Source organism: Homarus americanus, unplaced genomic scaffold (assembly GCF_018991925.1).
Source record: "Homarus americanus isolate GMGI-L3 unplaced genomic scaffold, GMGI_Hamer_2.0 scaffold55844, whole genome shotgun sequence".
Taxonomy (NCBI): domain Eukaryota; kingdom Metazoa; phylum Arthropoda; class Malacostraca; order Decapoda; family Nephropidae; genus Homarus; species Homarus americanus.
The window spans coordinates 97,992-117,319 of NW_024717311.1; the positions used below are offsets into that span (position 1 = coordinate 97,992).

A 19,328-nucleotide genomic window follows, 5' to 3' on the forward strand; every position below is an offset into this window, starting at 1 on the left:
ACTAATATAATATAACACTACCCTAACCTGACCTAACTGAACACTAACCTAACCTAACGCTAATCGAACACTAATATAATATAACAATACCCTAACCTGACCTACAGTATAGTAACACTAACCTAACGCTAACCTAACACTAATATAATATAACACTACCCTAACCTAACCTAACGCTAACCTAACACTAATATAATATAACACTACCCTAACCTGACCTAACTTAATACTAACCTAACCTAACCTAACCTAACCCAATCCCCCTTGGTAGAGTTAAGAGGGTTAATCAGGTGAAATAATATTCCTTTGACATTTAAAACACCAGAGTATAGAGTTTGTTTTCCCTTACCCGATAAAAGATATAGACATACTGTATGGCGGGAAAATAGACCTTAGGGCGTGACAATATGAGCCACTCGAGGCAGCCCGCTGTACAACAATTACACTTTCCGACCTTCTTTAAAACTCTCCTCTTTATCTGTGATAAAAAAAAATGTCAAGTCTTCTCAAAGGGATTTAGGTGAATGTGCTAAAGGCGTCTTACTTGGCGTTAATGGCTTGTATAATGGGGCGTATTGTGGCGTCCAACAGGCCCGCTAGCAGCTGATGTTTACCTGGACTGGATGATCGTTGTTGTGATGTTGAAGGTTGAAAATGTCATTTATTATTTCCAAGTACGAGTATATATTTTAGTTTGTACTATTTCCTTGTGTAATTCTTAGTGTATAATAGTTCATGTATTTCTTTTAATATTTAACATGTCTTGGTATACATTTTACCTGGTAATATTGTCTAATATTATTTTAGCGTAAAATATTTTATTACAGCGACCCTATAGTTAGAAAGCTTACACAGTCAGCGAGCCTAGACAGGCAACGAGCTTCAGAGAACTACACAGTCACGGAACCTTAGAGAGCCTACAGAGTCAGAAAGCCTCAGCGAGCTTACACAAGCAAGGAGCTTCAGGGAAACTACGAGGTTAGAGAATCTATACAGTCAGGAATCGATAAGGAACCTACTCAAACAAGGAGCCTACACAAATAGAGACCCTGCACAATCAAAGAGCATATATAGTCAAAGAGCCAACACAGTCAGGGAGCCTACACAGTCAGAGAACCTATACTATCGGGGAGCCTATATGACAAGGAAGCCTACACAATCAATGGCCTTACACTATCAGGGAGCCTTTACAGCAAGGGAGCCTACACAGTCAGGAAATTTTTTAGGGAGCCTACATAATCGAGAAACCCACACTATCAGGTAGCTTATACAGCCAAGGAGCCTACACAGACAGGAAGCTCTAAGGAGCCCACACAATCAAGGAACCTACACTATCAGGGAGCCTATACAGCCAGGGAACCTACACAGTCAGGGAACGTTAGAGGGCCTACGTGAAAAAGATGCCAACACTGTCAGGGAACCTCCACAGTCAGAGAGCCTAAACAGTCAGGGAGCCTACACGGTCATTGAGCCTACACAGTCAGAGTCTTCACCGTCAGAGAGCCTATACAGCCACAGAGCCTCAGGGAACCTACACAGTCACGGTTCTTACAGTGTCAGGAATCTTCCTGGAGCCTACACACTTTGGTTCTCCTCGGAGCCTCACCACGGAGGCTTAAATCATCGAAATTGTCAAAAGTTTCTGAACTCATGAAAACGTTTCTCCTCTCCCCTCACCTCTCACTCCTTACCCCTCACCTCTCACCCCTTACCCTCACGTATCACCCCTCAACCCTCATATCTCACCCCTTAGCCCTCTCCTCTCTCCCCTTACCCCTCACCTATCACCTTTCAAGCCTCATATCTCACCCCATAGCCCTCATCTCTCACCACTCAACCCCCACCTCTCACTCCTTACCCCTCACCTCTCACTCCTTACCCCTCACCTCTTACCCCTCACCTCTCACCTCCCTCACACTTACCCCTCACCTCTCACTCCTTACCCCTCATCTCACCCCTTAGCCTCTCCTCTCTCCTTGCTCCACCTCACCTCTCACCCCTTATCCCTCACCTTTCACCACTCACCCCTCATTCCTTACCCCTCACCTCTCACCACTCATCCCTTACCTCTTACCTTTTACCCTAACCCCTCTCATCTCACCCCTCATCCATTACCTCATACTCATCACCTCTCATGCCTCACCCCTCATCCCTCTTATATTACCCCTCACCTCTCACTCCTTACCCCTCACCTCTTACCCCTTACCCCTCACCTCTCACCCCTACTTCTCACCCATCAGCTTTGATACCTCATTTACACACAATTACAGGGTCTCAATTGTTTTTCTTACTTTGACAACACAACATACATATATCGTTTCTCACTATTGATCTTTTTTTTTCTTTTTTTTTTATTTCTTTATGGTTCTTCATTATTATTATAATTATTATTATTGTTATCTATATTATTTAATTTTTAATTTTGTATTCTTATTACTGTATGAATTATATTTACTATGAATTATTATTATTATTATTATTATTATTATTATTATTATTATTACATTTTCGCCCCCCAGGCCCCGATGTGGGTCAGTGACCTGTGCCTGGGTGGGCTAATCCCCTAATAAAAATAAAAATAAATACAAGAAATATCCCTCACATCTCACCCCTCGCACCTCACCCCTCAGCCTTCTCCTCTCACCCCTCACAGCTCATGGCCTTCTCTCTCACACCTCACCTTCATCTCTCACCTTTCACTCCTCATCTCTCACCCCTCAATCATGACCTCTCACGAAATTCACTCCTCACCCCACATGTCTCAGCTCTCACGACCCTCCTCCTGCCCTCTCCTTCATTACTCACGACCCTCATCCTTCCCTCACCTTCACCACTCACGACCCTCCTCCTTCCCTCACCTTCACCACTCACGACCCTCCTCCTTCCCTCACCTTCACCACTCACGACCCTCCTCCTTCCGTCACCCCTCACCCATCATCCTCACCCTTCATCTTCACCGCTCACTTTTCACCCCTTACTCCTTACGACCTACACCCCTCATCTCTCACGACCCACAATCTGGATTTGTCACCCTCATCCCCCTCACAATCCTCACCCGTAGGATGTTACAACCTTGCTCCTGTCCTCATCCTTCACGACCCTCACCTCTCACGACCCTCATGACCTTCACCCCTCACGACAGGCATCCTTCACGACCCTCACCTTTCACGACCCTCACCTCATGACCTTCACCACCTCACGACACTCACCCCCTCACGACCCTCACACTTCTCACGACCTTCACCCCTCACGACCCTCACTCTCATAATCTTCACCACCCCCCTCACCCCTTACGACCCTTACCTCTCACCACCTCATGACCCTCACCCCACACGAACTCTCACTCACCCCTCACAACCTCAATTCCCACAGACCCCTCAATTCCCCATATTGACTCTCACCCCACACTGACCATCAATTCTCACGACCTCACCCCGCCAATGACCCCTCACTAATAATGACCTCACCCCACACGACTCCCCCACCACTCACCCCTCACCCCACACGAGACCCTCATCCCAAACGACCCCACTCCACACGAACCTCACTACACACGACCTCACCCCTTGCAACCCCACCCCACACGACCCTCACCCCACATGACTCTCACAACTCATCCTCACCCCTCACAACCCTCACCCCAAACGACCCTCACCACCCTCACACCACACGACCCTCACTTCTCATGACCCTCACCTCTCATGACCCTCACCCCTACCCATCTCCCTTCCTTCTTGGTGTTTAAATGGGGTTTCAGTATATCCAGGATGATTCACGTTTTGTAAGAGGTTGCAGCCTTCAGACCACAGACCACATCCCTCAGACCACAGCCCTCAGACCACAGCCCTCAGACCACATCCCACAGCCCTCAGGACCACATCCCACAGACCACAGACGACAGCCCTAGGATCACAGCCCACAGCCCTCAGACCAGAGACTGCTATACCACAGCCCCCAGACTGCAGACCACAGACCACATCCCACAGACCACAGACACAGCCCCTTAGATCACAGCCCACAGGCCACAGCCCTCAGACCAGAGACCACATACCACAGCCCTCAGACCGCAGACCACAGCCCTCAGACCACATCCCACAGCCCTCAGACCACATCCCACAGACGAGAGACCACATCCCACAAACCACAGCCCTCAGACCACACCCCACAGACCACAGCATTCAGACCACATCCCACAGACCACATCCCACAGCCCTCAGACCCCGTCTCACAGCCCTCAGACCGCAGATCACACTTTTCAGACCACAGACCACAGCCCTCAGACCACATCGTACAGCCCCAAACTACAGACCACAGTCCTCAGACCACAGCCCACAGCCCTCAAACCACAGACCACAGCCCTCAAACCACAGACCAAAGCCTTCAGACTACAGCCCACAACCCATGGTCCTCAGATAACAGACCTAAAACTACATCACAAAGGAGTGTTAGTTACAAGACCAGCGAGGTCATCGTAAAATTATATCTAGCACTTGTGGGACCTCACCTGGATTACGCAGTTCAGTTCTGGTCACCGTATTACAGAATGGATATAGAATCCTTGGAAAGAATCCAGAGGAGAATGACAAGACTAATCCCGGGCATGAGGAACCTTGAGTACAGAGACAGGTTAAAGCATCTTAATTTGCACTCCCTCAAGAAACGTAGAGTGAGGGGCGACATGATAGAGGTGTATAAATGGAAGCCTGGGTTAAACAAATGGAACATTACAAAGGTACTCAAACTATCCAACCAGGAGCGAACTCGTAACAATGGTTTCAAATTAGACAAATTTAGATTTTGGCGTGAAATAGGTAAACACTGGTTTGGAAACAGAGTAGTTGATGAATGGAACAAGTTACCAAATATCATCATTAACTCGAATACGCTGGATAGCTTCAATCATAGGTTGGATGCTTATATGAGCAATAGGGGTTGGGTGTAAACGGGACTGCCCAGTATGGGTCAATAGGCCCTCTGCAGAGTCCTCCATTCTTATGTTCTTATGTACATCACTCAGAACACAGACCACAGCCCTCAGAACGCAGACCACAGACCTCAGACCACATCCCACACCCCTCAGACCACATCCCACAGTCCTCAGACCACATCTCACAGCCCTCAGACCACACATCACACTTTTCAGACCACAGACCACATTCCTCAGACCACATCGTACAGCCTCAAACCACAGACCACAGCTCTAAGATAACAGCACTCAGCCCACAGCCTTCGGACCACAGCCCTCAGACCACAGCCCTTATACCACAGTCCACAGCCCTCAGACCACAGTACTCAGACCACAGCCCTCGGATCACAGACCACAGCTCTCAGACCACAGCCCTCGGATCACAGACCACAGCTCTCAGACCACAGCCCTCGGATCACAGACCACAGCCCTCAGGCATCAGACCACAACCCTCAGACATCAGACCACAGCCCTCAGACCAAAGACTACACCCCTCAGATCACAGACCATAGTCCACAGACCACAGCCCTCAGACACCAGCCGTCAGACCACATCCGTTAGGCCACAGACCACATCCCTCTTATCACAGACCACAGCCCACAGATCACAGACCACAGCCATAAAATCACAGACCACATCCCTCAAAACACAGACCACATCACTCAGAGTACAGCCCTCAGACCACATCCTTCAGATAACAAACCACAGACCACATCCCTCAGAAGACAGCCCTCAGACCACATCCATCAGATTACAGCCCTCAGACCACAACCCTCAGATCACAGACCACAGACCACGGCCCTCAGAGCACAGACCATAGCCCTCAGACCACAGCCCTCAGATCACAGACCTCATATCACAGACCACAGTCCTCAGACCACTGACAAAGGTCCACAGACCACAGCCCTCAGACCACAGCCCACAACCCTTAGACCACAGACCACAGCCCTCAGACCACAACCCACAGACCACAACCCTCAGATCACAGACCACAGCCCTCAGATCAGAGACCACAGCCCTTAAATCACAGACCAAAGATTGCATCCCTCAGATCACAGACCACTGCTCTCAGATCACAGACCACATCCCTCAGATCACAGACCACATCCCCCACATCACAGACCACGGACCACAGTCCTCAGATCACAGACCACATCCCTCATATGACAGACCACAACCCTCAGATCACAGACCACAGACCACAGCCCTCAGATCACAGACCATGGCCCTCACATCACAGACCACAGCCCTCAGATCACAGACTACAGACCTCAGATCACAGCCCTCCGATCACAGACCACGGCCTTCAGACCACAGCCTTCATATCAAAGACCACAGCCCTCAGATCACAGGCCACAGCACTCAAATCACAGACCATAGCCCTCAGATCTCAGACCACAGCCTTCAGACCAAAACTCTCAAATCACAGACCACAGCCCTCAGACCACAGACCACAGCCCTCAGACCATATTCCTCAAATCACAAACCACAGACCACATCCCTCAAACCACAGCCCTCAGACCATATCCTTCAGATCACAGACCACAAACCACAGTCCTCAGATCACAGACCACAGCCCTCAGATCACAGACCACAGCCCTCAGATCACAGACCACAGCCCTCAGATCACAGACCATTGTCCTCGGACCACAGCCCTCACACCACAGCCTTCACACCACAGCCCTCACACCACAGCTCGCACACCACAGCCCTCACACCACAGCCCTCACACCACAGCCTTCACACCACAGATCTCACACCACAGCCTTCACACCACAGCCCTCACACCACAGCCTTCACACCACAGCCCTCACACCACAGCCTTCACACCACAGCTCTCACACCACAGCCCTCGCACCACAGCCTTCTCACCACAGAGGGAGAGTGACGGGGGAAGAGGGTTTGAAGTGATGACAGGAACATACTATTACTGCTGCAGACAGAGACCTACTCGGCTGGCCTCAAGCTTAACACGTCAATTAGATCGCCTAACGATGTTTACTTTGCTTTCAACGGGGTTTTTGTGGTAGTCTGATTATTTTAACCAAGGTAAACAGTCTACATATCCCCCTTATACCCCGTCTACCTCACCTCATCCCTCCCCCCACACTTTCCACTCCTTCTTCTGGTATATTTTGACGAAGTACCTGCCATTACCTAACCTAACCTATCTTAAAATAACCCAACCCAACTTGGCCTAACTTAATGTAACCTTATCTGACCACCCAAACCAAAATTTTCAGGTATATGGGTGAGCTGGAGTTAACCACACAACTACTGAACTCTGTTATCTTCTGCTGACCTCTGTTAACCTCTGTTATCTTCTATCGACCTCTGTTATCCTATTGACCCATGTTGACCTTTGCTGATCTCTGTTGACCCTGTTGATCTCTGTTGACCCCTGTTAACCTCTGCTGATCTCTGTTGACCCCTGTTAACCTCTGCTGATCTCTGTTGACCCCTGTTAACCTCTGCTGATCTCTGTTGACCCCTGTTAATCTCTGCTGATCTCTGTTGACCCTGTTAACCTCTGCTGATGTCTGTTGACCCTGTTGATCTCTGCTGATCTCTGTTGACCCCTGTTAACCTCTGCTGATGTCTGTTGACCCTGTTGACCTCTGCTGATCTCTGTTGACCCATCTTCACCTCTGTTGCCCAGTGTCTAACTATAATTTGAGTGACTTTCTACACGACCCAACCAGCTAGAATACAATACAGTTAATAAGTCTCTACTCTTTTCACCTCACTTCACATCACCTCACTTCACATCACCTCGCTTCACCAACAGCTCACTCACCTCATATCATATCATCTAACATCACCTCTCTTCACACCACCTCACCTTCCTTACACCTCACTCGCCTCATATTACATCACTTGACATCACCTCACGCCACCTCACATTACCTCACACCATGTCACCGTTAAGGCACGTTCACCGTATGCTGACCCCTGCAACTAGCGGTGTGAAGAGGGCATGCGGGTATCATGCAGCACGTGGGAAGGAAGTGATAAATTGTACTTCATTGCCATTTATCTGATTAATTCGGGTAATGTAGAATATATAATTAATACGTGTACGTAACCCACATTTATATAATTGCTAATTTGTTAATGTTTGTATATATGACAAAGGTTCATACTCACCTCACATCACCTCGCCTCACCTCACCAAGCTCATCTCACATCACCTTACCTACCTCACCACATATCACCTCACTTGCCTCACCCCACATCACATCGCCTCAATTATGTCACCTCACCTCACAGTCACACCAACTAGTCTCGCCTCACATAACCTCACCTCGCATCACATCACATCACCTCGCATAACTTCACATCACATTACTTCACCTCACATCACACTACCTCACCTCACACCACCTCACCTCACAAACACATCACGTCACCACACATCACCTCACATCATCTAACTTCTCTTCCCATTATCTCATCTCACCTACCTCATATCACATCAAATCACCTCACATCGCCTAACCTCACCTCGCCTCACCTCACTTCATATAAGAACATAAGATTATAAGGAGTCTGCAATAGGCCGGTTCCAGCACTTACTACAAAGTTGCTAAGCTTGTTCCACTCGTCCACCACCCTATTTGTGAACCAGTTTCTTCCTATCTCCCTCCTAAACCTAAACTTATACAACATAAATCCGTTGCTCCGAGTCCTATCCTGCTCGAATATTATAAGAACTTTATCTATATCTCCTTTATTGATTCCTTTCACCCACTTAAATACTTCTATCATATCTCCCCGCACTCTTCGTCTTTCTAGGGAATGCAAGTTAAGTTTCTTTAACCTATCCTGATATGGAAGGTTTCTAAGTCCCAGAATCGTTTTCGTCATTCTTCGCTGCAACGACTCTAGTGAATTGATATCCATTTTATAATAAGGGCACCAGAGCTGAACCACATAATCGAGGTGCGGCCTGACTAGCGCAGGATATAGTTGCAATAAGACCTCTGCACTATTATTACTTACACTTCTAAATATAAAACCCAATACTCTGTTTGCGTTATTTCGAACATTAACGCACTGTTTTCTAGGCCGTAGGTCCGGGCTTACAAGTACCCCTAGGTCTCTTTCACAAGTCGACTTCTCTAGGTTGATGTTGTTAAGGCTGTATACATTGTCAGTATTTGTTCTTCCATTATTAAGTACGCTACACTTGCTGGTGTTGAATTTCATTTGCCATTTTCAGACCACCCCTGCAGTTTATTTAGATCCTCCTGTAATGCATTTGCATCCTGCCCTGAATTAATCTGCCGCCCTATTTTGGTGTCATCCGCAAACTTGCTTATTTCACTGCTGAACCCAGTATCTAGATCGTTTATGTAGATTATGAACAAGAGTGGGCCTAGTACTGACCCCTGGGGAACCCCACTGGTTACACGGCCCCACTCAGATTTAACACCATCTACGCTGACTCTCTTCGTTCTATCGGTGAGCCATGATTTTATCCAATTTAAAGCATTCCCCTCGATACCATGAGCCTTAACTTTTCGCAGAAGCCTCTGATGCAGTACTCTTTCAAACGCTTTCCTTCTAATTAAATAACATCGTAATTTTTGTCATTATCTGCTACGTCAAATACTTTCTGAAAAAACGTCAGCAGATTTGTTAGACAAGATTTTCCCATTGTAAACCCATGTTGAGATTAACTTGTTTTTTGTCTAAATGCGATCCGATGTTTTTTGCTATAATTGGTTCAAGAAATTTCCCCCTATTGACGTCAAACTAATCAGCAGTAATTTGAGGCTGATGCTCTGTTTCCCTTTTTGAATATCGGTACATTTGCCTGTTTCCACAAGAATGACACAACTCCCGTGTCAAATGATTTTGTAAATAAAATTACGAGGGGTCCGCTAATCTGTTCCTTACACTCTTTCACAACTCGATGGAAAATTTCATCCGGCCCTGGGGATTTTGTCTTTGTTAATTTATTTATCCTCTTAAGACCATCCTCTTTTCTGATAGTGATATTTTTTATTTCTCTTCTTCCTTTCCCCTAAATATCAGTTCCATCTCTGACGTTTCCTCGTCAATTTCTTCTGTAAAAACTGATAAGAAGTAACGGTTTAATGCTTTGCTTATTTTTCTCACTATCATCGATCACTTCCCCTCTCTCTGACCTTAAAGGTCCCACTTTGTCCTTGACCTTTGTCCTATATACCTGGAAAATTCCCTTAAGATTCGCCTTTGATTCTACTCTTGCTATCCTGATTTTGTAGTCCCTCTTTGCCTTCCTTACATTTTTCTTAACATTCCTTGATAGTTCATTATACCTATTTCTGTGATGCTCCTCCCCTCCCTTTAATTTCTTATAAATTCCTGTCTATATTCCTATGTCATGTTTAAGTTGATTGGTCATCCACCATGGTCTATTCTTATTGGACCAAATTTTTCTGTATGGTCTACTTTGTTCTTGTGCTTTACGTAGTATACTAGTAAATATATTATAGTCATGATCAATTGTTGTGTCGCCGGTGACTTCACCCGATCCTACAGGGGACTGAGACTGGTCCCAGGCACCTCACCTTGGTACCTTCTTAACCCCTCATAATCGGCCGATCGAAAGTCTGGGCTCTGACCACATTGTCTACATGAACAAAAGTGGGCCGCCTTGGTGTGGGAGGCAGCCAACAATTACCGCGATTCTGCTGCCTTCTGGAAAGGGATCAAGCGATTGATGGGTTCCACCTCTAGCACGGTCCCTTACCTGCTCGACCAAAACAACGTAAAAATATTCGAGGACGAAAACCAAGAACAACTACATCGGCAATATTTACGAAAGATCTTTACCATTAGTGAACAGGAGAACGAGGGCTTCGACAGGGAGTTTGAGGAGGACATTTTAGGTCAGTTGCAGGACCATCAGCACCTGCTCCAACCGCTCCCCCGGGCTGACTTCACTAGACTGGTGGACGGAAGCTACCTGACGGAGCCCATAGTTCCTGCAGATGTGTCAGCCGTCATAAAAGGGTTTAAAAACAAATCACCTGGTCAAAGTCACATTAACAAGAAGATCCTGGCTCAACTCCCCGACAACATGATAGAGAGGCTTGCTCATATATGCAACGCCTGCCTCGCCTCTGGATACTTCCCTAAGATGTTCAAAATTGCCGTTATTCGCCTCATACTAAAAGCAGGGAAGCCTCTAAACAAAGTCGAAAACTTTCGACCAATATCGCTGCTAGAGGTACCTGCCAAAATATTCGAAAAAATAGTCAACAAGCGATTGCGGATGTATCTGGAGGGCGAAGACGTGCATAATCCCCGCCAGTTCGGCTTCCGCCAGTACAAAGGCACATCCACCGCCATAGCTCAGGCCTACGAGCAGATCGCCAATGCCATGACTGGCCGCCTGCAGTGCAATATAGTACTGAGGGACTTCAGCAAAGTGTTTGACAAAGTTTGGCACGCAGGGCTGCAGTATAAGATCATACAACTGGGGCTACCCGAAAATCTGACGCGCCTGCTGTGTAACTTCATTATGGACCGCAGAGCCAAAATCAAGATGCAAGAACATTTTGGAGAAGAATTCTACGGCTGACCTGCCACCCCCAATCGTCGGCAGCGAGTACGTCATGTATGCCGACGATGTAACACAGATCGTCACCTGCCCAGGAAGGTCCACAGCAAGGATGGCGCGACTCACTGCTCGGGCAATAGAGGAGTTCTCGGAGTATGAAAATAAATGGAAAATAAAAACAAACAAAACGAAATTTGAGGTCATACCCATAGCCAAATTCAAACCGGCCCCATTGATGATCGACGACGAAGAGATTGAGTACTCTAAACAAGGCAGGTTGCTCGGCCTCATCATTTCTCGGACGGGCATCATTCCCCACGTGAAGGACAGACTAAATAAAGCCAAAGTCGCCGCAGCCAAATTAAAACGTTTTAAATTGATGCCTGAGAAGATACAAGTTCACCTGTACAAGGCGCTGGTGAGGCCTGTGTTGGAGTACCCATCTATACCACTCGTCACACTCGGGAAGACTAGACTACAACAACTACAGAGTTTGAGATCAGCCAGTGGCCAAGCGCCACCCTACCAGGAGACAGTGGAAACCATCCACCTAAGAAATGAAACAGAGGCCCTCAACTTCAGGTTCCATCGCCTAGGGAAGAAGGTTTGGGACAAGCTCCTGGACGACCCTCACAGCCCAGACCACCTACGTGGGGAAGACATCAACGGAGGGAGACCCCACGCCTGGTGGTCCCGGAGTCTGCCCGCACTACAACAACCCAACCCGCGACCCATCTATGTCCGCCACAGTGATCCACCTTTGATTAAAACTTAGATGATATAAATTCACATTTAACAAGTCACAATCAAGTGAGTCCATAACGTAATACAGAATAAGATGTTAATAAACTTGTAATTGTAAAATCAATCTAGTCATTGTCTACTAAAATAACCATTGTGCAACGTCATCCTAAATCCTAGGTTAGCTTAGTTAGCCAACAAACTCTGTAATATGTAAAACAAGGGGTGTCGTCCCCCTCTGTTTAACTCATCAAACTTCTTTTCCAACCTTTCCCTCCACGACTATATGTTGTGACTTCCCCATCCCTCATGTCTGGCTGTGTCTTGAGCCCCAGCATGCCTTCCATCCTTTCCCCACCTTAACCTAAAAAAAACAAAAAAAACAAAAACACATTGTCATTGTTTTTCGTTTCCCAATTTAGGGTGAACCTGATTTCTCTGTGATCACTGTTCCCTAGTTCTTCCCCTACTGTGATATCTCTGATAATATATATATATATATATATATATATATATATATATATATATATATATATATATATATATATATATATATATATATATATATATATATATATATATATATATATATATATATATATATATATATATATATATATAGCGGGGATTAGCCCACCTGGCACAGGTCACTGACCCGCATCAGGGGCCCAGGGGGGGGGGGCGAAAATGTAATAATAATAATAATTCATAGTGAATAAAATTTATTATAAAAAGTAAAATAAAATATTAATGGTAATGATAATAATAACAAAACTGATAATAATATAATTAAATACAAAGAAAGACAAGAATGAAAAAATCAATAGTGAGATACGCTATATGTATGTTGTGTTGTCATGCAAGAGAAACAATTGAGACCCTACAATTGTGTGTAAATGAGGCAGAAAGACAGATGAAGAACCTGGGACTTGGCCACAATTTTCGTGATGCCATATGGCAGCAGGGTTTACCATTAGACAACACATTATGCTTCCAATATGTTCCCAGGCGGTATTACCTCCCTGTTTGGTAGCTGCCTACTACCTACTACCTAGTAGGTCTAATATATTGTCGCCTTTAGTAGGTTCTGTAATTAGTTGTTTTAAAAAATTGTCCTGTACTGCGTCTAGGAAGTCTTCAGATTCATAGTCACCTACAATGTTGTCCCAGTCAATATTTCTGAAGTTGAAATGATGGTAGGACTCCCTCCAGATCCCCCCAGAAGGTCCTCAGAGTCCAGGAGACAACAGTGCCCTGGGGAGGAAGAACTACTCAGCCAAGAGCCACCCCAGTAAGTGGACTCCGACGCTACCCTCCTTGTGTTATTGTTCCTGACCTACTGTGCCTGGGTCGATATGGGGGAGGTGATGGCTGGTGGAGAGACACGGAGAAAGAGATAAAGATAGAGTGACGCAAGAATAAACAAATATGCTGAGAGACGAAAAAACAGATAGATAGCCAGAGAGACGCAAGAATAAACAGATTTGCCGAGACGTAAAGACAGATAGGTAGACAGACAGATAAGCTGGCAGGCATAAATATTGACAAACAATCAGACAGATAGACATATAGATCAGCAGGCGGACGTATAGAAAGACAGACATAATGTAAAGTGCTTAACCTAGGATTTTGTTTTTGTTTTTTACGGGTATTAGCCCACCCGGGCACAGGTCACCGACCCACATCGGGGCTTGGGGGGCGAAAATGTAATAGTAGTAGTAGTAATAATAATAGTAATAATTCATAGTAAAAAAAAAATAGTAATAATTCATAGTATAAAATTTTTTTAATAAAAAATAAAAAATTGAAAATATAATAATAAAGTACTACTACTTATAATAATAACAACACTAATAATAATAATAATAATAACAATAAAAACAATAATAATAATAATAATAATAATAATAATAATAATAATAATAATAATAATAATAATAATAAAAATAAATACCAAAAAAAATCAAAAGTGAGAAACAATATATATATATATATATGTTGAGTTGTCAATAGTAAGAGAAACAATTGAGACCCTGCAATTGTGTATAAATGAGGCAGAAAGTCAGATCAGCAACCTGGGACTTGGTCACAATTTTCGTGATGCCATACGGCAGCAGGGTCTACCATTAAACAACACATTATGCTTCCAATATCTTCCCAGGCGGTAGTACCTCCCTCTTTGGTAGCTGCCTACTACATGTAAACAGAAAAAACAAAATATCAGATTAACAACGTTGAGAAATTATAAGTAGGAATTTTAAACCAAGACAAAAACACATATTTGCTGAAACAAAGCGAACAAAGTACTTGGGTTCATACAAAGGAGTGTTAGTTACAAGACTAGCGAGGTTATCCTTAGAACATAAGAACATAAGAATGGAGGAAACTGCAGCGGGCCAATTGGCCCATACTGGGCAGTCCCGTTTACACCCAACCCCTATTGCTCATATAAGCATCCAACCTATGTTTGAAGCTATTCAGCGTAGTCGAGTTAATGATGATATTTGGTAACTTGTTCCATTCATCCACTACTCTGTTTCCGAACCAGGGTTTACCTATTTCACGCCTAAATCTAAATTTGTCTAATTTAAAACCATTGTTACGAGTTCGCTCCTGGTTGGATAGTTTGAGTACCTTTGTAATGTCCCCTTTGTTTAGCCCTGACTTCCACTTATACACCTCTATCAGGTCGCCCCTCGCTCTACGTCTCTCGAGGGAGTGCAAATTAAGATGCTTTAACCTGTCTCTATACTCAAGGTTCCTAATGCCCGGGATTAGTCTTGTCATTCTCCTCTGAATTCTTTCCAATGATTCTATATCCATTCTGTGATACGGTGACCAGAACTGAACTGCGAAATCCAGGTGTGGTCTCACAAGCGCAAGATACAGTTTAGGATGACCTCGCTAGTCCTGTAACTAACACTCCTTTGTATGAACCCAAGTACTTTATTAGCCTTGTTACGAGCAAAAACATATTGTTTACTTGGCTTAAGGTTCCTACTTATCATTACTCCTAAATCTCTCTCGCAGTCGGATTTCTCTATGGCATCGTTGTTCATCTGGTATCTGGTTTCCCTGTTTACATCTCCTATATTGAGTACTTTACATTTGTCCATTATGCAGTTCAGTTTTGGTCACCGTACTACAAAATGGATATCGAATCCCTAGAAAGCATACAGGGGAGGATGACAAGACCAGTTCTGGGCATGAGGAACCTTGAGTGTAGAGACAGATTAAGGCATCTGAATGTGCACTCCCTCGAGAGACGTAGAGTGAGGGGCGATATGATTGAGGTGTATAAATGGAAGTCAGAGTTAAATAAATGTGATATAACAAAGGTACTTAAACTATATAACCAGGAGAGAACTCATAACAATGGTTTGAATTAGACAAATTTAGATTTTGACACGAGATAGGTTAACACGGGTTTGGAAATGGAGTACTGGATGAATGGAACAAGTTACCAAACATCATCACTAACTCGAATACGCTGGATAGCTTCAAATATAGGTTGGATGGATATATGAGCGATAGGGGTTGGGTGTAAACAGGACTGCCTAGTATGGGTCAATAGGCTCGCTGTAGTTTCCTTCATTCTTATGTTCTTTTGTTCTTATGCTGGAAGGCGTAAAGATAGACAGACTCAGATCAACTGACAGAGGTGGTTGGAGAGATAAACTGATGAGCAAATTAAAAAAAGAAATACACAAAGACAGACAGATAAGAAAGACAGAGACAAGATAGATGAAATAGATACAGAGATTAATAGAAAAGCAGTTGGGGTTATACAGGGTGGTATGAGTGCATTTATCCCATATTCTACCAAAACTTTCGCTCCCGTTCTCTTGCATGTAGGAAGAGAGATAAGGCATATCAAATTATAAAACTATCTCCTACTCCTGTTATCCACTCCTCTTTCCTTACTTTTTGGAATCGTTGTAACGCTATTCTTAGTAGGTCACAAGCGGAATTTTATCAAAATATATAACGCTGACCTGACTAACTCTTCTTCTAGTAAATCCTTCTGGTCCTTAACCAAAAACACCTGTAATTACCTCTGCACTCCCTCGTGTTCTCCTCTCTTCCGACCTGATAACTCTATAGCCAACTCTCCCCCTGATAAAGCCAATTTCTATGGCACCTTATTCTCCCCTAACTCCACCGTAGCCGACTCCAACTCTATCTCTCCCACTCCTGCTCCTCTTACTGAACCTATGCACTTTCCTATAATCTCCACCCGTAAGGTTGCTGGCATGTTATCCAGGTTGGATGTGAGTAAGGCTCATGGACCGGACGGAATACCCCCTCGTGTTCTGAGGGAGTGTGTTGAAATTCTGGCCCCTGTGCTTGCTCGCCTCTTTCACCTTTGCCTCAAAACCCAAACTTTTCCTTCTTCTTGGAAGCATGCCTTGGTTCAGCCCATCCCGTAGAAGGGTGACCATTCAAATCCCTCTAACTATCGCTCCACTGACCGAACTTCATCCATCTCTAAGATTTTCGAAACTATCTTAAACTCTCATTTTCCCCGTCACCTTGAACGCTTGTCTCTTTTGTCGGATCACCAGTATGGTTTCCGCCAGGCGAGGTCTACTAGTGATCTGCTCTCCTACTGCATCCATCTTTAGTCATCCTCTCTTAGGGATATGGGGAACTTTCGTCGTGGCCCTCAACATCCCCAACTTCCCTCTTATGGTTTCTCTCCCCCACCTTGTTCTCAGATTTCTTGCTTGAGAACTGATCCACGGCAGCGGTGTCGAGGGATCGATCTCTCGCTCTTTCTCTACCAATAGTGGTGTCCCACAGGGTTCAGTTCTTTCACTTACTCTCTTCCTTCTTTTTATCAATGAATTACTTCACACTACGACGAATTCTATCCATTCTTACGCTGATGATTCTACTCTTCACTCTTCACATTTTTCCCTTCCCTTCATTTCTCAAACTAGATCTGTTTCTAGAGCTGATCTAATTTCATCTATCAATGAGGATCTGTGCACCATCTCTGTATGGGGAGGTAGAAACCTGGTTAAATTTAATAGTAATAAAACACAGTATTTACCAATTTCACTTTCCAAAATAGAAGATCTCCTACCAGTAACATTTCAGGACGCAATCATTTTGCTATATTCTAAAATAGATATGCTTGGCCTCACCATATCCTTTAAATTGTCATGGGAGCCACACATCCACAGCATTGCTGAAGCTGCCTTCCGAAAGCTGGGAATGCTCTAAATATGCCGTAGCTACTTCACTCCTGAGCAGTTGCTTCAAGTTATTATAGGATTCATTCGTCCTAACTTGGAGTACTGCTCTCATGTCTGGGGTAGCTCTTCTTCTGTCCAACTTTTAGATAGGAATCAAAGTTATTTTGTCTTATTAACTCTCCTCCTTTAGTTGATAATTTCTCTTCCTTTTTTCTTCGCCGCAATGTTGCTTCACTCTCTCTTTTACAGATACTTTAATGGGAAATGTTCGGAATGTTCGGTAGATTTGGCATCCTGTGTACCGCCGGCAAGACCGAGGGCTCGTAACACACGTCTTGCCCGCGGTGTCTACCGTTTCTCTGTGGATGTCGGTCACACTAGAATAACCTGTTATAGTACCTCCTTTCCTCAAACAGCCAAACTGTGGAATACTTTGCCTTCTTCTGTGTTTCCATACAACTTGTCTCACTTCAAAAAGCTGGTTTTCCGGCATCTTCGTGGTGTAGATTAATTTAGTATTTTCCTCTTCTATTTTTACTTTCTTTTTACGACTGTGTGAAGATAGAACCTTTCAGGGACATGTCCAAGCCACACTGTGTGTGAAATTGCACAACACTTCATATCTAATGGTAAGATTCTCGACATATTAAGATTGATCCACTTTTTTGCGCTCAGTAGCTATACTATTTCCCATGTATAGAACCAACCACACAATGTCGTCGTATACCTCTCACGCAAATGGGAATAAGAATGTGGGCGGCTAGACATATTGCCTCACACTGTCATACTCACTCAGTTGTGAATAAGTCAACCTCTATGTACAGAACTAAACACGCAATGTATTTGAATACTCTGTAACATTCGATGACATAATATCCTGACCACTGGGGACTGTTATACACACCCTGTGTCACCTCTACTCTGTAATCCATTGGCTCTAACCACTGAACGTGGCAAAAGTTAAAACAAATCAATATTACCTAACCATAACTCACCACACCATACAACACCATGCCTCATGTCAAAACACTGCACCACATCTCATCACACCTTCCCTGACCACACTTCACTGCATCATAATCACACCACACCTCACATCGCAACACTACACCACACCTCACCTCCTCTGACCGAACTTCACCACACCATACCCAACCTCACCATACCTCTTCCTCCCTCAGGTATTGGGTATGCCATCTGCATCATCGACCTCTATATGGCCATGTACTACAACACCATCCTGGCCTGGAGTGTGTACTACTTGGTGGCCTCCTTCGGGAATGAGCTGCCCTGGACCTCCTGTAACAACACGTGGAACACTGCCAACTGCACCCTCACAGCTAACGTCCACAACGCTACTGACAAGTCCCTTACTACTTCCCCAGCTAAGGAGTTTTTCAGGTGGGTGTTGATAGGTGCTGGAAGGTACTAATTTGTGTTAGTGGATGTTGAGAAGTGTTAATAGGTGTTAGTGGGTTCAGGAAGGTGCTAATAGGTGTTAGTGGGTGCTGAGAGGTGTTCAGAGGTGCTGGAATGTGCTAGGAGGTGTTAGTGGGTGCTGGAAGGTGCTAATAAGTGTTAGTGGGTGCTGGAAAGAGCTAACAGGTGTTAGTGGGTGCTGGAAGGTGCTAAGAGGTGCTGGAATGTGCTAATAGGTGTGAGTGGGTGCAGGAAGGTGCTAATAGGTGTTAGTTGTTAGTGGGTGCCGGAAGGTTCTAAGAGGTGTTAGTGGGTGCTGGAAAGAGCTAACAGGTGTTAGTGGGTGCTGGAAGGTGCTAAGAGGTGCTGGAATGTGCTAGGCGTTAGTGGGTGCTGGAAGGTGCTAATAGGTGCTAGTGGGTGCTAGAAAGGTGCTAATAGGTGTTAG

General features: G+C 44.9%; 1 protein-coding gene across 1 annotated transcript in view; it reads left to right on the forward strand.

Moving 5' to 3' along the window:
• The window catches only part of LOC121858854 (sodium-dependent serotonin transporter-like), a gene marked incomplete at its 3' end in the record, with an annotated part of 66,000 nt that extends 47,138 nt beyond the window's left edge, over positions 1-18,862 (forward strand). Inside the window, 1 exon segment of the mRNA XM_042355511.1 lies at positions 18,643-18,862. Within this exon segment, the coding sequence (XP_042211445.1) occupies positions 18,643-18,862 (220 nt within the window).
• Between the last annotated feature and the right edge of the window lie 466 nt (positions 18,863-19,328).